Source organism: Thunnus albacares, chromosome 15 (assembly GCF_914725855.1).
Source record: "Thunnus albacares chromosome 15, fThuAlb1.1, whole genome shotgun sequence".
In the NCBI taxonomy this organism is placed as follows: domain Eukaryota; kingdom Metazoa; phylum Chordata; class Actinopteri; order Scombriformes; family Scombridae; genus Thunnus; species Thunnus albacares.
In genome coordinates, this window is record NC_058120.1 from 21,178,240 (window position 1) to 21,199,171 (window position 20,932).

General features: G+C 40.1%; 1 protein-coding gene across 3 annotated transcripts in view; it reads left to right on the top strand.

The window, feature by feature from the left end:
* Positions 1 to 20,932, top strand: part of mta1 (metastasis associated 1) — a 46,290-nt gene that overhangs the window by 15,539 nt on the left and 9,819 nt on the right. For all 3 annotated transcript variants that reach the window (XM_044375133.1, XM_044375136.1, XM_044375134.1), the window contains 7 exons: positions 1,591 to 1,684; positions 16,128 to 16,254; positions 17,749 to 17,812; positions 18,162 to 18,279; positions 19,333 to 19,435; positions 19,774 to 19,873; positions 20,388 to 20,576. In XM_044375133.1, the coding sequence (XP_044231068.1) occupies positions 1,591 to 1,684; positions 16,128 to 16,254; positions 17,749 to 17,812; positions 18,162 to 18,279; positions 19,333 to 19,435; positions 19,774 to 19,873; positions 20,388 to 20,576 (795 nt within the window). The remainder of the gene's footprint in view (positions 1 to 1,590; positions 1,685 to 16,127; positions 16,255 to 17,748; positions 17,813 to 18,161; positions 18,280 to 19,332; positions 19,436 to 19,773; positions 19,874 to 20,387; positions 20,577 to 20,932) is intronic.

The window sequence follows — 20,932 nt, forward strand, 5'->3', positions numbered from 1 at the left end:
ATAATCGCCAGCTATTGTTATAAACGATTAATCATTTAAGTCATTCTTTTCTTTCTGCTTCCTTCTCAATTGTCAGGATTTTCTGTTTTTTTTTTTTGTCTTATGTGATGGTACACTGAATATCTTAATGTTTTACAGCGTTGGTCAGACAAAACAAGACATCTAATGACGTCACTTTGGGCGTTTTTCACTTTTTTTTTTCTCTCATTTTAAAGATCAAACAATTAATTGTTGAAAATGTAAAAGAATCATTACAAAAAGTGTGACATCAACCTGCGTAAAATCATCTCGGTGTAATGCTTTTAGGAAGTTCATCAAGTTTGCAGCTTGACATGTTTAAACCTTGATGCCTAAAGGCCTGTAAACCGTGTTAGTGTTACATTTTCTACTCCCATGAAAAACCCGACTGGTGCTAACTATGAATTTGTAATGAAAATGCTAAATGGAGTGTTTTTTTACATCTTCAGATTTAGCTGCAGCTGCATCTACGCTTGCAGTGTCTTCTTGTCGTACAACAAGAGAGCATGACACATATTGCATAATCTGAAAAAAAAAAACCGGGAACACAGATCAGCGTGGACGTCCTAGGCATTTCATTAAAAACTTCCCTCATTTGTTAAAAAAATGAGTTTGTGCTCAGAAGCAATCATACATGAGGAAATGATCTTTTCTTGTTTACTGCAGCTTTTCTCAAACAAGGAAATGTGGGGAAATTGGATTTTAATTATTTTATGAATGGCACAGTAGAATATCTGCAGCAATAAAAAGGTTTGCAGAATGTAAAGACATACATATATATATATATATATATATATATATATATATATCGTGTTGAATCTGCTTATTCTGCATCTCTCCATCTCCCTCTCACGATATACTTCACTGTAAGGATTCAAGAGATTTCCTAATCCAATATGCCCGGCCCATAATAGGATACAAATGGGATTGTCAATGATATGAAACACTTTAAAGAAGCACAGTGTATCAATATTGCAATTTATATGCAGGCAAAATGTTTATGCCATTTTCCTTTTATGTGTAGGGAGTTAAAAAAAAAAAGGTAAAAGCCACAAATCAATTTCTAAATGAGCCTCACTGCTTTTTTTTTTTTACACATAAGCTATTCTACCTTGATAGTTTCCCTTTTTTTATGTGGTATGTGATAAAACATTATAATACAGCTAATTTAAATTCAGTGTATCAACATATCAGTGTAGCGTTACGTGGAAAAAACTGCATCATAACACCTTATTGGTCTCTTTCACCACCACTAATATTAATGTAGTTTTAATTTCACTCTGTCTTCCTTCATTGTGTTTCAAAATAATGTCAAATTTTTTTGCACACAGACAACTCCAAAACACGCCACACCATCCTGGTCACTGCGACACTTATTGTGATTTTGGAGAATCGTTGTAGTCTCACACTGCATTTTCAGCCAAAGTTAAGAATTAGCCTCATTTATAGGTTTTCATCTGTGTGTGTGTGTGTGTGTGTGTGTGTGTGTGTGTGTGCGTGCGTGCATGTGTGGGTGCTCTGTGTGCGGCACCACTTGTTGCCGTGGTAACGCCGATTGTCTCTGGTTTGCAGACAGCCAATGGGAACGTGGAGGCCAAAGTGGTGTGTTTTTACCGGCGCAGGGACATCTCCAGCACACTCATCGCCCTGGCAGACAAACATGCAAGTGAGTGACCATAACACAGCCAGCGAACATCAGACATCAAAACATTGCCAGCCAGGATTTAAAACAGTTCTTTTTGGCAACACTTTCTCAGTTAATTTCCAGTTGTAGTGCCTTCACATCCAATCAGGAATGGAAAATACAACTCTTATTTGTTATTTGGCATGATTGTAAGGCTTGTTTGCACACCAGATTTTTATCAAGGGATGATTCAAAATTGAATCGAGGTTGTGCGCTGTTACCGAGCTGAAAGAAATGGTCCAGACTGCAGCCCCCCCCCCCACCCACCCCTCCTCTGATAGACCTGACTGCAGACAGCATTCGATCTGCTGGGTGTATCAATATGACGACACCTGTGTGTGTGTGTGTGTGTGTGTCTATGCATATGGGCTCATCCTGTTCAACCGTGGGTGTGTAGCCTGTACTTGAATTGTGTTGCCGTTCTCCAGCGCTTGGAGCAAATTTTGCAGTATCTGGAACAGACTTTGAATGGGCTCTACCTTAAGCAGCATTGTGTGGAGAGAGAAAGGCAGTCAAACAACAATAGGTGGTTTTAAAATGGTTGATGGAAGAGACAGAAAGGGAGATTGCAGGTAACCAAAATGTGCCACTTAAAGTCCAGAGCCGTTCCTAACTGTCCGGGTCATCTCCTCGGTGGTCAGTTGGAAATGATGCCTTCAGGGCACGGCTCCAGAGTGCCTGAATTTAAAGACTGAAGAAGCAGGATTTACTCCTACTGCAGGTTATTTACTTTCTCTGGAACATGACTTTATGTTGCCTCTCTGATCATGTGAAAACTGTCTTATTTTGAAATAATTTACAACCATTTGACACCGTTCAAAGCCGCTGACGCCTTTTATTGATGACTTGATGTTAACATTGTACATGGTGTGGTGAATTGTGAGGTGGCTGGATTGTACTGTAAACCCTGTGCAACCTTACATTACAAGATGAATTTATTTGAATTGAGGATATATTTTGAAAGACGAGATGTTCGTAGGCAGCATTTGTTCTCGTGGGTCACTGTTGCTTATATATATATATATACGCCCTGCTCCATCTCCAGTATAGTCATGGTAGGAAATTTACCCACTACCCACATTCTTACCAGTTATCTTGAAATGCAAACAAAGGAAAAGGGAGAGCGAAGATGACAACTCTTAGAGAGTCCTTTTAGAGTGTTTTGATGATTTCCACTCTTCAAAGAATCTCAAATAATGAACCATGAATAGTGGTCGGACTAAATGTCTTCTATGATAGGCAGAGAATGATTTCACACCATTTCCAGATTTTTTTAACTTGCTTTAAGGAAAAAACGTGACTCAGTTTTAAGACTAAATGACTTGTGCAGCTGGATATTTTTTGCAATCTAGAGGTCATGTTTGTGTATTTAGAAACTGATTATATTGTTGTTTTGTTTCATATTCAGTCAAACATGACATGATCCTTATTAATCTTGCATGCCGAAACAATTGTGAGAAATAATTTGTTTAGTGGGTTAATCTGTGACTTGCTTTTGTGGCTTTTCTAAGTGTTAAAATGAGCAAAGGTGCAAAAAAAAAAAAAAAAGAAGAGCCAAGGCTGTTGTGTGCAAACATATTAACATGGGAGCACAGTGAAGCGGATGAGTAGACTGTATCCGTCTCACATCTGGACTGAGATGGCCTGCAAGTCTGTGTGTGTGTGTGTGTGTGTGTGTGTGTGTGTGTGTTTTGTGGTGCAGCAGCAGCAGCATGAGAAATAACATCAGTGCAGAGAAACACATGAAACACAGGTTATGGTCATGTGAGCTTATTTGAACTTGCTTATGGACATGGTTGCAGGAAGTGGACTCATTCCCAACTTGAAATGAAATAAATGCACAAAACTTAGAAGAAAGCAGGCTAATAAAGTCCATGTAAAAAAAAAAAAAAAAAAGACAAGTAAATTTCAGCACATTTGGATTTAAATCACAACCATATCACCAGAAGTCCTTTTTAGACTAACAGTAGAAACACTGCCATCCTGTAGCAAAACCTACCACTAGACTTTGACTGGGTGTGGCCGTCTGAATGTTGGCTCTTGGGGTGTGAAAGACTGTGTGTGTGTGTGTGTGTGTGTGTGTGTGTGTGTTCAAGGGCTACCAAGTGTCCTGTTTAAACGAGCACACATGTGTTTGCGAGACTGCATGTGCTTGTACGTGTGTATATACGTGTATGTGTATTTGTGAGTCTTGACCACAGTGTCCACAGAGGAGGCCTGGGGGTGTATCCGTGGCAGAAGGGGGATTGTTTGTTCTGTTGGACCACACAGCATCAGTTTGGAGTGTGTGTATATGTATGTGTGTGTGTGTGTGTCCCTTTAAGGAAGTCTGTGATTATTTTTGAGCAGTGTTTGTGTGTGTGTGTGTGTGTTCGTACGTATGCTGCTTTATCTGCGCAGTACACTTTTCAGGATGTTTAGTTATTCTGCAGAAGTCTCTTGTAGGGTGTATGCTAATAGAATGATGAAGCATTATGACTTCTCTCTAGGCCCAGTTTACCAAATTTTAAAAATAAAACAGACATTCGGGTGTTTTTTTTTTTGTTTTGTTTTGGTGTGTGTGTTTTTGCACAGTGAATGTTAAGTAAACATGAATATTTAATTTACAACCAAGGTTAATTAACCAAAACCTCTGGTGTGTTGCATTTCTGGGTAAACAAATGTGCTTACCCAGCATCATCTCATTGGATTGGCACACTGATAGATATGGATTTTTTGTCATGGAATAATGTTTGTATAGGCTGTTCCTATATAGGCCTCTTTGGTTTTGGCTGAGCTCTACTAACTGCAGTTTGGTAAGGGGCTTCCAGACATTTGCAATATGTAAAAAATGCATGGCAGGAATGGCTGCGTACCGCATGGGTGTGGGCGATATCCTGTCTGCATTTCTGTAGCTGCAGCCTCACTGTATGTGCCTCTCTCTGAGTGTGTGTGTGTGTGTGTGTGTTCTTATACATGCATGATGGACCTGGGAGTTTTTTAGCTCTGGGCCCTGTCACAGTAATTGCTAGAGGGGTACGTTTAATTCAGTTTCTTTATGGATCAGTGGAGAATGGCAGTTGAGTGTGTGTGTGTGTGTGTGTGTGTGTGTGTGTGTGTGTGTGTGTGTGTGTGTGTGTGTGTGTGTGTGTGTGTGTGTGTGTGTGTGTGTGAGCCCATGTGTCTTTATGTGTGTCTGCTGTGAGTCATTGATCAAATATTTTGCTTGCAGAGATTCTGAGCGCTCCCTCAATGGGGCCTCCAGCTCCGGCATTAGCTCCTCCCCTGTGACCGAATCAGCCTCCTGAGTGGTCAGTTTCTGTGGCGGACTTGGCATTTTACCTCCCTAGCCCCTCCTTTCAGACATTTGAATTTGCCGTGACTCAAACCTTTTTCTATTTCTGAGCTGTGGCTCCTAGCTCCCATGAACAATAGACAACAATGTTGCCAGTGAACTGATCCACTAAAGTAGAACCAGTTCGACTAAAGTCAAGCTGGCCGTGGGTTAAGTACAGTATATTATAACAGTCGGTCTCTTATAGCTGGTGCCTCTACGCATTTTGGGTCACATCCCTTTTTTATGGATGCTTTACTCAAAGTACTTCACCGTTCTGTAAGTGAACACATTCACAGTACGGGGAGTCTCTATGTGAGACCCCTCACCCTGGCAGTAGCAGTATCATGTTGTACCACTTCAGTTACACAACCACTCTGTATTTGACAGGATATGTTATAATGGGACAAAGTCCTACAGTGAGAGATACATTTCTCATTTGCATCCCAGCCTGCAGAGCTGCAGCCTTATCAATGGTAATGATTATAAAGTGAAAGCAACATCATCCTTGTGCTTGTAATGGAGAACAAGGAGATTTTACAATGTGCATTGTAGTAAAAATGTTAACCTTTTAATCTTAAATCTTTTAATATTATAAAGTATAAATATATAAGTAATCCGTCATGGAAGAAAGGAGGAAATTAGTCTAAAAATACTTTCCTCTGCTGCATATGTTTACATGTCGTGCAGCCGTAAACTTTTTGAGACTTGTTTACCTTTCTTATAGTAAACTAAACTGCTGTTGTTTTTCATGACTTGCCACCTTTCATGTGTTTTTGACCAGACTTGCATGCACTCAAGGAAAAACCAGGCTACTTGCGTTTACATGCGCTGCAACAACCTAATTACTCTAAAACTCATGTTTACATGCACTTGGCCCCTAATTAGATTTTCTCCTTTACTCCTGACCACATTGTTGAAAGAAGGCTAGCACTGAATGTACAGCAGTGATATTTTAAAGCATGGCTAAAACGCAGTAGGATAAAATAAATGGCTAAAATCTTTACCGCAGGAACAGACATTTGGTTTCATCCTGTCTGGTTCCAGTCAGTTAAAGATGAGCTCCACTGATGAGGAGAACTAATTACCCCTTGGAAAACAGTTGTATTCTGTGTCTCTAAAAGGAGCTTTGTCATGTCTGAGAATATATCCCTTGTGATGTCACCGAGTTTAACTGTGTGTGGAGACCGCAACGCCAGCTTCCTGTAGAATAATTGCAAATTGGCGACATGGATGTTGAAAGACGCAGACGTTTATCAGGTGGGGAGGATCTAACAAAAAGACACATTTCAGTTGCGATTTCACATGCGATGTGCTGGATTTTGGGGGGGGGGTAAAGTCCCCAAACTTAACGGAATTGCGACAGTAAATCGCTGGAGTTCACTGAAGCTCATATAAACACACTGATTTACATACACTCACCAGCCACTTCACTGGGTACACCTGTGTAATCTAATGCTCTGCCATAAATCCTACTTTTATGAAGCTTATACATTTTCAGTTTTTGTTCACATTGCCAGAAAGGTGATAATTCTACTTTATGTTTATTATTGAGGTGGTAATGGGTGATTGTGGCGTACTGGAGTGCATTATATTGAAAGGTGTTCATAATATTTTGCCCCCCTCATGTATGTTAATGGAGTCGACAAAATATTAGGAACACCACCAACCCACTACCACCTCAATAATAAACATAAAGTAGAATTATCACCCTTCTGACAATGTCAACAAAAACTGAAAATGTATAAGCTTCATAAAAGTAGAATTTATGACAGAGCTTTTGTATTGGATTACATTAGATTACACAGGTGTACCTAATGAAGTGGCCGGTAAGTGTATGTGAGTCTATTAATCCACCTTATTGGAGGAAAGGTCATTTGTATTTACACTCTGCACCTTATTCAGATGGAGCATCATGTGCTCACATGAACATGTGTTCATTTGTTCATACATTTTCAAATTTTTGTAGGATAGGTATAATAAAAACTACAGCTGCTGTCTAGATATTTTGGTTATTGCTAGGATCTCTTTTTTTTGACAATGATTTGTTGTTTTGTGGCTGTGAAGACACTTCAGTACATTTCTGATTTCAGTTATAATTATTTATTTAACTGTAAGAGACATAAAGACTCAGTCAGTCACATAATCACAAACACTGATTCTGCCAAATTCGCAGACCTGTTCACTTCATACAGGGGACTTTACTTACTGTACATGCTCATGTTGTACTGGTCATTTCACACTTTTCTTATGGAGTTGTACCTCTTGGGATTAAATGTTGGCAACTTGATGACTAAACAACATACTGGGTGATTCTGCATTTCCAACTTTTCAGCAAAAACCACACGCAAAATGTCTTGCAAACTAGACTTGAGGGTCCCATTGTCACCATAATACAACATGATCAGCACTACATTGTCCTATTACACTGTTTGCTTTCTCCTGACTGTGCTGTTCTTGTCCTTACTCTTGTCTGGAATGTGCTGCGAATGAAGAAAAACGTCCACTATGCATTTGTGAAAGAAGGAATGATGATAAAATTGAAATACTTCCTTAACATGATGTTGGACATGATCTTGTCGACACAATCGCCTCTTTTTTAATATAGGAGTTAGAGCTGAGCAGTACTGACAAAATCCTCATCATAGCATTGATAATGTGTAGTTTACTGGTATTTTTGCGAAGTTAATCTAATATAGAGGTAAATAATTTTGTCACTAAGAAGAAAAAAATGTTGGTAAAGGACAGGACAGTCTGGTAAGTTTGCATCCTTTAATTGTAATGCAGCTTTTAAGACCAGGATATTTAAGTTATGTCTTAATATTATGACAACAAAACTCCCAGATGAAATCTAGTCTCACACAGTATTGATTTTCTATTGACAGATCTCCCAGCGTTAGCAGGAATAATGAACTGTTACTTTACTTCTGACCAGTGATTTTTGACGCATGTAGCTGTCGTCTTCTGTCTGCATTCCTGCCTGAACCACATTAACACACACTGTATCATCGGGGTGAAGTCAGTTTGTTAAGGTAATAACGTTCTGCCATGCTCCCCTCACCTCCTATTCTCGCCCTCAAGCCTGCTCTTTCCTCTCCTTTCCCTCCCCTCGCTGTCTCTCAGCCCGGTAAGGCGACCCATTCATCAATAATTGATAATTGGCTGGGACAGGTGAGATGGAGAGGCAATTTGTAGAGAGTATGGTGTGGGTACACCTCCAGGAGATTGGCTCCGAGGAGGAGAGGAGAAGGACTGAGGTTGGGGAGTTGAGTTGCTACTCAAGGACACAGCGCAAAGGAGCAGCCAAGTTCCTACAGTTTCTGTTGGAGGCTTGAAAACTAATTTTTCCAAGAAAGACATCATAACAACTGGTACTCTGAATTTTATTTCTCTCCTATATCTTTATTCTTCTTGCTGTGATAAGGACTTTCCTTGAAGTGAAAATTATATCCCATCTAGAGCTGCAATGATTAGTTGTCAACAGAAAATTAATTGGCAACTGTCTTGATAATCGATTAATCGTTTTGAGTAATTTTTTTAAAGAAAAAATGTTAAAATTCCCTGGGTCCTTCTTCTTAAATATGAATATTATGAGAGTAAACTGAATATCTTTGGGTTGTTGACTGTTGTTTGGGACAAAAAAAGACATTTTAGGTTGCATTGTGGGCTCAAAGGAAGGACTAAATGTGGAGACCACACATGACTCTTTAAAGTACAATAAATGTATTTAAAAAAAACTAAATATCGGTAATGTGTGTAGCGTGTGGATGTGTCAACATGTACGGGTATAAGAAAACCAAAATAAATCAATCAAAGTCCAATCAAACCAAGTAACTTAGAGAGGAGAGAGAGACTGACTGCTCAGGCACCTAATATATGAATATATACTGTACAGTCAAACCAAACCAGGTGTCAGCCATCACTCCAAATGAGTCACTACCCAGACCAAACAGGAAATTGGTCTTTAGGCCTGCAAGCCGTCACACCCCCCTCTTTTTAGAGCGAGGTCCCACCTCAGATCCTGGAAGAAAATAAATATTAAGAAGAAAATTCAGTTAATATCTGACAATTTTCTAATCCATTATGATCTACAAACATGAAATGAGATCAGCTCATATTTACATCAACAACCCTTTATCAACACACAATTTCCCTATCACCTCCCAGTACCTCCTTACCCCGCCCAGTCTTCACGACGCAGCAACCTTGGATCCAGAGGGAGCACTTTTTTAAGAGTACATCAAAACTGGCATAGTAGAAATGTAAAGGAATGATAGGCAAGTCTACCAAAGGACATCTTATGTTACATCCATATGTCTTGCATTATTATCACAAGCTGTCTGAATTACCGATGTCTTAAATTCTGAAGGCAGTACAATTTGCACAACCGGATCACCACTGAATGCCTTCCCATGAGGAGCCCACACCCTGAGGAAGAGGTCATCCTGGAAGAAATACCCCTGCCTAACTTTTCCCTCCTGAGATGTAGGCAAAATCAGGGTCATACATGTCCTCCAGAGACTGGTCCACTCTCTGTTCTTTCACCAGCTCTGAATAAGAAACAGAGAGATCACTTGGCACTGACAATGCAATTTTTTTTTTAAATCACAAAACTTTTCCGAAACCGCATCACTATCAGCCAGAGCAGCAGTCATTACACGAGTCACGACACAGACCGTCGACACATCTTGATCTGATTCAGTGACCCCTTGTGGTTCTGAAGCACAGACTGTAGAAACCGCCTGCTCTGGTTCAGTGACCTCTGGAGGTTCAAGGGATGAAGCACATGTCTCTTTTTTTGTTGTTTTTGTTGTTGTTGACATGTTAGGTATTTGTACATTCTCTTGTCTTACATCATCTGGCTGACCTCTTGCCAGGTCATTTCCTAAAATGATGTCATCTCCTTCAACTGGCAGTTCTGGACGAACACCAACCTCCACGTCTTCCTGTACCAAATCACAGGACAAAAACATTTTATGCACAGGCACACCCCATCCTTCTAACTGGAACACAGCTCCCTGTGTCTGAAACCTGAAGAGAAAAGGCAGGATTTGCCTCCCCCACAAAGGTATGCAAAGCTCCTGAGCCCCTCAAAATTCTGACTGTAACTTTCTTGTCACTCCCAATTAGAATTACAAAGCCGTCAGACGTGAATGGAGCATAACCCAAGTCCATCTCAGAGATGTCTATTGGCTTAACCTGCATTTGAAATGGAGCCACCAGTTCTGCTGCGTCACCAGTTGTGGGATTAGGGATAGGTGCAGCCAGACCAGTCGACTTCACATGGGATATTTTGCTTGTTTCTTTTAGCAAAGGACATTCTTTCCTCCAGTAACCCTCTTGATGGCAATAATTATACACATTTGGATCACACTTTCCATCATGCTGCTGTTCCAACTTTGGGGAGAAAGAATTTGCTTTCTGGGATTTGTCACTATTATACTGCTCACCAAAGATACATTTGTGTGTCAGCACAGTTATCAGCCAGCACTGCAGCCTCACTAGGACATGTGACTTTGTGTTCGTTAATAATATGTTGCAATGTAATCGGGACACTGTTTTAACTGTTCTACAACAACTAGATCACATACCTTTATCAAAAGTTTTCACACCAGATGAAGAGCACCAGCGATCAAATCCTGTGTAAATTCCACTTGTTTGTTTACCAGTTGTTTCGCCAGCCCCTGAAACGTTGGCGACATGCTTCAGGAACTAACTCGTATGCCTTCAAGACAGCTGATTTAGCGCATCGTAAACTTTACAGTCTTCAGAAGATGGAGCAAAGTAAAGACATACTGTAACATTAAAGTTTTCTTCTCATCAGGCCAGTTTCTTGAGAAAGCAACACGCTCAACAAAATCTACATCCTTTTTCATTAAACTTTGGCAACAAACTCAAGTTACTTGCAACATCAAAACGTGAACAAGTGGTTTCCTCATTTAAAGCAGATGCAGACCTTTTACCTTCTTTAATCAATGCCAATTTTCGCAAATCCAATTTCAGTTCCCTTTTGTATTTGATTTTTTTTTTTTTGCAAAAGCAGCAATTCTTTCTGCTGTTCAAATGTTAAGCCAACCATGGAAATACTTATACCACTCTTACCTCCCTGTCCATCAGTACACCACCTTCTTGTTAAGCAAGTGTTAGTTGGCCTTTATGGTACTCTCCAGGTTTTCCTTTGTACATTTTGGGCTGAACTTCAACAGAGTAATGCTGAGCAATCTTCATCAGCTGTTCCTTGGTACATTGCACCAGCAACTCATCCGAGGGAGACTGAATTAAATCTTCCACAGTGTCAAACATAGCCACCAACCAAATAAACTCTGCAAAAACCTTTGTGCTATGCAACAAGTGGCTAAAAGAAGTGGAGTCTCCCCATCCTAAACTAACTAGTAAGATTAACTAGCTAACTAAACTCATCCCTAGTCTTCAGATACTTGTGGCAGGTACTTATTCGCTGTAACTCAGTGACACTGGAGGGACTGGAACTGCATACAAACAGCAACCTCCCCAAGAAACCCTGAATGTGATCCCGAGCCAATTGCTCTAACCGCTTTCTCCGTCACACTAAAAAAAAACACCCTGCAACAGACTTTCTTGTAGAACCTGCTGCTACGCCTCACAGAGTCAAAATAATGCTGCACCAAACAGTTTAGTACTACCTGTTTACTTCAAAACAATGAGACCAAAATGGATAATGCTCCCCAAACTAAGAAAACACACCTGACATATGTGATACTCCACCCAAAAATAAGAGTAAAGAAAAATTAATACCAGCAAAATCTGATTGATCGAGCCCCAGTTTTGTCACGACTCAGCTCAAAGGAAGGACGAAATTGTAGAGACCATACATGACTCTTTAAAGTACAATAAATTTACTTAAGTCAATTTTATTTATAGCTATAGCACCAAATCACAACAGGAGTTAATCTCAGGGCACTTTTCACATAGAGCAGGTCTAGACTTTACTCTTTCATTTACCAACATTCCCCCATGAGCAAGCACTTGGTGACAGCAGCAAGGAAAAACTCCCGTTTAAAAAAAAAACAAAATTAAGTATGCGGTCAGTTCATCAGTAATGTGTGTAGTGAGTGGATGTGTAAACATGTACGGGTGTAAGAAAACATAAATAAATCCACCAAATCAAGTAACCTAGAGTCTTAATTTGTGCATGAGTGTCTCTCTTATGTGGTTATTCACAGGTTATAGTGTATAGTGGAGGTGCCCTGCTTCGCTAACGTCAGAAGAAATAATAACATTTTTATGAAATATAATATTAGGCCAGTTCACCTTCAGGAAAGTGAGTAGTGTCACTATAACACACAGCAAAAGCCATGTATTTAATCAGTAAATAAACGATTGTTTAAACTATTATCTAGTTGATACTGAGAGATGAGATGTGACAGGATCTATCTGATGCTGTTCAGCAGGTGATTGATTCATTTATCACTTTGTGTGTTTGATCATTAATCAAAGCAGCATATTGCACCGTCAGGAAATAAACCCTGCAGAGTTTGGTCAAGATTGGGGGGGGAAAATAGAGACAAAACAGCCCCAATCATTCACATTCAGGTGCTGATATGTGAGAGAAAAAGTGGGAATCGTGTAACTCCTCAGCTGAGCAATTTCCTGTGGGGAAACTTTAGATGACTGTTGGTGATCTATACACTTCAGTTTTTGAAAAGTGTATGCCCTGGATTTGTACATGTATCTGGTCGCCATCCGGCTGAGGCCACCAGTTGTGCGTGGGAGTTTTTGTGCAACTCCGTTTAAAAACAAACATAAGCAGCTTCTGTGTTACCTGTGTGTGTAAGAAAAAAAAAAAAAAAGTCGTGCCACAGTTCTGCTTTGCTAAACTCCCACAATTCTTCTCCTGCAAAACATTGGAGTCACCGTCTTCATCTTTCTTCCAGTCCATTTACTTTCTTTTAATGTTTCAAACTGATCTGCTGACAAAAAGTGCAGAAGAATTCATACAACTCGGTTTAGACCAATTTTTTATCTAGCTGATAGTCTTTGGTGTATAAAGTCAAGTGTTTGTGTACAACACATGCTTATTTCTCCTTAACAATAATAAAAAAAAAACAGTTCAGTGCTAATAAGTACACTCCTAATGCAATTTGAATGTGAATCAGTTTTGCAGCGTTATAGATTTTTATGCAAATGCAGTGCCTTGTAGTGGAAACACGACCAGCACTATCATTTTCGAGCTCATTATAAACTGCCTGGCTGGATTGCTACTGGAACATCGGTAAATGCCTTAAATGTAAAGTAAATGTAAAACACATGTAGGTACCCCCCCCAAAAGCACATTTTACTCATGTCACATGTGCATAGTATACTTAAATGTCTCTCTAATACACACACACACACACACACAGTTCATGTCCGCCAACATTTTGTCACAATATTTCCCACCGTATTTCCTTTTCCCTTAAATCTTTTATTAATAATTCAGGTTTATATTTTGTTGGGTTTACATAGCAGAAGATGGAGTGAGGCTCATGCTGTGTGTGTGTGTGTGTGTGTGTGTGCGCGCTCTTACTGGGCACTGATAGTGTGTCTGGTGGGTGCTGAGTGCTGGGCAGAGTGAGGGAGTGAAGAAGTACTTATTGATTTTGGCCACACATCTCTTCTCCTGAAAATCCCTTGATTGCTTTTGTTCTGCTCCCCGTCTCCCTCTTTCTGTCTCGCTTCCTCTAATGAAACTCCAAATGAATTGGAGCACGTACTGACTGCTCTCTCTCTCTCTCCGTTTCACTTCGGCTCTCTCACTGTCCTCCTTACTCTCTCTCTCCCTCTCTCTCTCTCTGGCTTTTTCTCTGCCTGTCTTCCTCTCTCTTTCCCTGCTGATTTCTCTATCGCTCTCCTTCCTCCTCTCCCTCTCTCTTTCTCGCTTTCTCTTACACACTTTCTCCCTTAGTGGTCTTCTTGCCTATTTTATCTGTCTCTCTGTTTATCTATTTTCCTGTCCATCTCTTCTCTTCTCCCTCAACTCCTCTCTCACCCACCTTCATCTCATCCACATACGAGGGAGAGGGAGATGTGTGGTGGAGATGTTGCCTACTAGCAGCAGCTAAAGCTATTCTTATAGAATGACTCAGACACGTGACCTACTCAAATGGACTGATAGTCCTTCAACCGTCCCTCTGTCCATTCATCCCTGGACCTATCGTTAAGGACTGTTTGTCACAAAATACCTTCGACTCTTGCTCTTTCTAGACATAATCTGTGTAGAGCTGCAACAGTCAGTCAAACAATTAGTCAATCACCAATAATTTTGATGTTAGAATAATCGATTTAGTCTTTTTTTTTTTTTTTTTTTAATGAAAAAATGCCAAAATTCTCTGGTTCATTATTCTTGGATATGAATATCTCATTGTCTCATTTAGTCCTCTATGATAGTTAATTGAATATATTTGGGTTTTGGACTGTTGGTTGGGACTAAACAACATTTGAGGATTACACCTTGGACTTTGGAAAACTTTTTGTGATTGACATTTTTCACTAATCGTTAGATGCAGATGTGTGATAACTGAATGTCCAATATTTTTCTTTTTTAATCCAAGGTACCAGGAGGTACCCAAGGTGACAAGAAATTTCTCAGAGAGTCCATTTTGCATAACACTCATAGTGTCTGAGACACAGCGGCATACCTGCTGAGACTTCATAAAAAGATGAAAAGCAGATATAACGTTCATCATCTTAGTTTTACGAGTTGGCATCTTAGCATTAGCTGATGAGCACAAAACACAAAGTACAGCCAAGGCTAATGGAAATGTCATCATTTTTGCAGGTATGTTGTCATAAAGAAAAGCATGGAAAAAATGCTTTTTTGATGTGATGGTGATGCTAAAAATTCAGTTATTTCATCTTCAGGAGAAAATAAATGTCTGGACCTAATTTCATGGCAATCATCCAATAGTTTTTGAGATATTTCACCACAAATGTCCACCTCATGGTAGTATTAGAGTAATCAACAAGGTCAGCATGCTTCATTCTCTGGGGACCATGAGTGTATGTACAAATTTAATGGTAATCAATCCATCAGTTATTTAGATATTTCAGTCTGGACCAAAGTAGTGGACCTACCGACAGACTGAAGACATGACGCTAACATGGCTAAAAATCAGCTCAATCAACAACATAAGCTGAACATGAACACACATTCTTGTACTTCTGTCTTCATGAGGACTTTTCTGGGGATTTTAACCATTGGTACCACACTTATAACCTGAATTTAAAACCCAATGCTAACCTTAAATGGTCAGTTTACCCAAATACTATCTGTATTACGTCCGTCTCCACCCCCAATACATCAAAGGTGACCCCGTTACTTGAGATAATCCTCAGGACAGGTAGAAAATAAAAAGTAGCTCCAATGAAAACCTTTTTGACATTGAGGTCTGTGGATTATCCAGAATAAGTGGGACATTGTTTCTGAAAAGTTTTGCTGCTAAATGTAAGTTTTGGAGCAAATTTTGAGCAAATTCCAGTCACCTCAATTGTATCGGTTGCTGGCAGAAATCTCAGAAACCGATATCTCTAAAACTGAAGCTATCTGTGCACACATACCTTTGTAGTCTCCTCCTATGTAGAGAAAATAGATTAAATCTATTCAGACATTGTTTTTTTTTTTTTTTTTTACACCTCATTCAGGTTCTTATTATAGTTTCCACGCTTGAAATACAGGATATTACCAAAGTAATGATTTTATTGAGAGAGAAAAAAGCAAGAGGAGAGCATTAAAATGATGAAGAATCCTGAGGGGACAAAGAGGAGTGTGAACCACTGCAATACTATGGGTGTAGCAATACCGTTGTTTGTCTCAGACTTTGTCCCATGTAAACAGAATCTGTAAGATTTTGTGTAAAATGCTTGTGTATGCTTAGGTATCCCTGTCCCTGAAGGCTTCATTGTTCCAGCTCATCAAATGTGCATCCCTGTGCTTTATATTGCTTGTTTTGCAGCTGAGACTGTTTGTGGCTGCAGCCGATACATTTGCATCACCGCCCCCCCCAGCCCCCCCCCCCCTTCCATTTTTCCCTGTAGACGTTATTGTTCCGCCTCATCTGATGTGTGTATGTTTGACCTGTGCCCTCAACCCTCCAGGGGAGCTGGAGGAAGAGATGGAGAATCCAGAGATGGCGGACCTCCCCGAGAAACAGAAACACCAGCTCAGACACAGAGAGCTCTTCCTGTCCCGCCAACTGGAGTCCTTACCTGCCACACACATCAGGTACACTGCTGCACACCTCCCTGGTATTATACCATGAAATTATGTGTTTTAATTTGCATGATATGATTTTTATTTCAGTTTCTCTTTAAATTTCTGTGTCTTTCTCCCAAAATTAGACCCTCTCAGTGCACTTTTTTGATGGCAAATGCCTCCCCCAGGTTGCATAAACCAAGAACTTCTATCTTAATAAGTCTTTTTGGCTACTTTTGACTCCAGAAATCTTAATGTTCTCAAAGCAAGGAAAACCTACCATGCAATTTTCTAAGACATTGATTATCAAGAAACTTGAAACAAGTCAAAATAAAGGCAATGACTGCACTGGAAAATGACAATTAATGCGATAATCTCACTCCATTGGCAGAATTGTTTTCGCTTGTTTTAATTTTAACTGTTAAGATGAAACATTCGGTAGGTATTCCAGGTTGAATAAATTATTTAACAGCAGCTTATGCTATTAAATTAGTGATGTTTCACATCTCAGTCACTGATTATACAGCTTTTTAACAGTTTGGCTACTTATTTGACTTACTTATCATGTTTCTGTTTTCAGTATTACATTGCATAAACTACATTTTCCCATTTTATTGGCTATGCAAAGCACATTTTACCTCTTTCAATCCTGTTTGTGCTTGTAAATAACTGCAATGCCCTGACCAAAAATGTGGTCATTGATGATGTCATCATTTATTGATTCCTCCACTCAAGGGTCACAATGACTCGAAGCAGTTTGAGCCTATCAACTTTCAGTCGGTTTTAAACAACATCAGGCACAAAAAAAATCCACTCATCTGCAGTGTGCATGTTGAGCTGCCTTCGCTCATCAGTACGCTCCAGGCAAACCCACCTAATCATTACCACATTATTACATGGCATTTCTGAAGAGTCGCAGAAAGTGCAAACTGACATCTGCTCGAATAAAAATTCACTGACGAGCCGTTTGTTTAGTAAGATAATCAAACTCGATTAACTTTTCTATCTTAACACCAGCGAGCAGCAAGGTTACTCGAAGTGTTTTGAGTTAATCGCCCTGCCAAATCGTATTTGCTTCAGGCCAGAGAGGTGTGACTAATTAGCTGGTAAATAATTTGAATTCAGACAGTAGCAGTTAAGGGACGGAGATGAGTGCTGTCAGTGTCAATACACTAACCCAGGACTCATCAAATAGCAGGCTGCGCCGATTGGAGCCAAATCAATCTCATCATTGCGGATTCTGAGATGCATCCTACATCAGAGTTTCTTCTTAGACAGTTTCTCTTGCAGAGGAGAGTGCGGACCGGAGTAGCAGCTTTCATCTCGCACTTATGTAACACGACTTCAACTCGTCTACTATTCTGTATACACATGTTAACCATCCCATTTTTTCTTCATTCTCTCCCTCTTCTTTATCTCCTTCCTACTAATCTTTTGTCCCTTCCTTTCTTTACTCCTCTCCCCCCTTTCACATACTTCCTTTTCTTTCTCATCTCCTTTCCATACATCCTCGCCGGACTCCAGGGGGAAGTGCTGTGTGACACTGCTAAATGAGACGGAAGCCCTGAAGTCTTACCTGGACAGAGAGGTATGTATGTACACAAGCTCCACATGCTCGGTAACATCACGGGGTCTCCTAAGCTGTGATTAGGCGTGTTAGATTTCAGGAGGTATGTAAGAGAGTGTGTGTAAGAGACTTATGAGTTCAGAGATTCTTGTTTCCAGATGAATTATTCAATGTGTTGACCCAGAATGTTCTTTTCACATACTGTAATGAGGAGACGAGAGACTAGCAGAGGGGGAAAATGCACACACACACACACACACACACTGGCGCATACGCTCCACTCTTTCGCCTCTCTCCGCTTGCCCGTCTCGCTTCCTGTTCCTTTCATTCCTTTCAGTCCTCACGCCTTCCTGTCATCTGTATTTCCCAGGATGCCTTCTTCTACTCACTGGTGTATGACCCTCAGCAAAAGACCCTGCTGGCTGATAAGGGGGAGATCCGCGTGGGGAACAAGTATCAGGCTGACATCACCGACCTCCTGAAAGAAGGTACTCATACTTAAATGTGGGGAGTTTTAATTGACCATTTTCCTGAGCAGCGTTTTTACAGGGTAGCACATTAACTTTTTTCTGCAGGGGACATTTTACCCTGCTCTGTACTGATTTTTTTTTTTCTTTTTTCCTTTTTAACAAAGTTTTCAACATTAATAGGGCATCCATAAACTATTCAACTTTTCCAGGGGAAGTTTTTGTAACTGCTCAATTCTCAGGAACATTTCATGAACTTAAAGCAGGCGTTTTAACAGATGTTGTCTATGTGCAGCACACTTTGGAAAGGATCAGATGCATGACTATATTCATTACTGGCAAAATTGTAAAGCTGAACTACTCATACATTTAACATCCAAATCTTATTAGTAATGTGGGCCTTATTTTAAAGCTAAAGAATGTCAGTTTAGACTTTATAACTTCTTGGAAAAGTTTCTTGACTTTGCAACTTGTCCATAATGTTAAATCTATAATTATCATAATTTCAGCAGTCTGACAGATATTCTTGGCTGAAGCTGAAGACATTTTGTGCCAGTATTTTTTTGCAGATATTCAGTACAAATATGACTATTTTAATGCCAGATTTTCTATTCATTGTTTTGCCAGAATTTAATTCTTAGCAGGTGGGAAAACCTCTGAAATTGCAATTAGCACACCATGGGACATTAAGCTCTCTAATTAAACCCATGTTAATGATTTTTTTTTTTTTACATGTGTTAGAAGCTCGGGCAGTTTGGCTGGTTGGTTGCAGGCTGGCAGCTTGACAGAACCCACCTATTCAACTCTGGGATTCATTAAAGCTTTACACAAGGAATTTTTTTTTTTTTTTTTTAAAAAGGAAACTTTGAAGAAAATCTCATTTTGATTGCAGATTTTACAATTTGTTGTTGTACAGATGTGACCAATGGGGAACCCCATTGGCCTTGGACAACATCAGATAATTACTATAACGGTGCTGTCTCTCTCTCTCTCTCTCTCTCTCTCTCTCTCTCTCTCTCTCTCTCTCTCTCTCTCTCTCTCTCTCTCTCTGTGTATGCATGTGGGTCCATGTAGGTGAGGAAGATGGCAGGGACCTGGAGAAACTAGAGGAGAAAGTCTGGGACCCCAACAGCTCACTGACAGAGAAACAGATCGACCAGTTTTTAGTAGTAGCTCGGTAAGTCAACACAGTAGAGAAAAAAAAACATACTAACAATAACATAAAAAATCAAACATTTCATAACCTGTGTTTCAACTTTTTTAGAGCTAGATATAGTAGTTGATTCAGTGATAATTGGCCAGGAGTGTATCATTTGCTTTGCAAAATTGCATTACTGAATATTTCATCAGGAAGCACCAAATTTATGACTTTGCTGATTTGTCTTTTTTTTCTGCATAAATAGTTCTGAATAAGATCTGATGTTGGGTGTAACTATGCATACACTAGATCCCAAGTCTACATAGTAAAAGTCTCTTTATAGATCTTTTTTTTTTTTTTTTCTGCGTGTCCCACAGGTCAGTAGGTACATTCGCCAGAGCCTTGGACTGCAGTAGTTCTGTCCGGCAGCCCAGCCTTCACATGAGTGCTGCAGCAGCCTCCAGAGACATCACCTTGGTGAGTTATCCACACATACATACATACATACATACATACATACATACATGCACACACATGAAAGTGGCCTTGGGTTAAATCAGCATCGCGCCATAGGTGGAAAGTGTAGGAGAGAGGCAGTGCTGTTAATCAAAGAAAATGCTGGTGTGTGTGTATGTGTGTGTGTGTCTGTTAGTGATTGTTGAGGGCTGTGTCTGGTTATCCTTAACAAGCAGTGGGCCCCAGAAGCCTGGTGCGGGTCTATTCTGCCCTAGATCTTATCCTCATATATAAAACATAGATGAGAGGCCTTCTAGCTACACACACACACCACATACACATACACACACACACACAGCCCAAAGCCTTGCACAGGGGGCTGCATATAAACTCTCTGGACTGAGCAAATAAAAATGTGTTATACTCGTCCCAAGAACTCAGCAGAATAATGCAGAAATTAATTGCTTAATTGTTCCAAACAAGATTCAGAACAACATGAAAAAATCCCCAACAGTTATTTCCATCTTGTGTTTAGTTTCACGCTATGGACACCCTCCACGCCACGGGCTATGACATGACTCGAGCCATTGCAGCGCTGGTGCCTCAGGGTGGGCCCGTCCTCTGTAGGGATGAAATGGAGGAGTGGAGCGCCTCAGAGGCCAACCTGTTCGAGGAGGCGCTAGAGAAATACGGCAAAGACTTCACCGATATCCAACAGGATTTTGTAAGTAGAAAAAAAACAAACAAACCAAAAAAAAAGCTTAGGGCAAGGCATTTCTGCTAAATTAAATGGTATAGCTGAGATATGCAAGGAAGACCTTTGGAGCACTTGGTACAGTATGCTGCTCATCAGCCTTTATGTGGGATCCCTAAATCTAATTTAGAGATGTGTGTAGTAGGTATTCAGTGCACCCATAATTGCTGCTTCTGAGTGCAGAAACCACAGAATTAGAGTTGAACTTCTGCAGCAGACATATGGACTTCATTCAGGCATTTAGCTGATTTTGTACAGAACAACTTCCAAGCACAGTCGTAGTCCTGTAAGCAAAGATTACATCCAGCTCAAGAGGAAACAGTGAA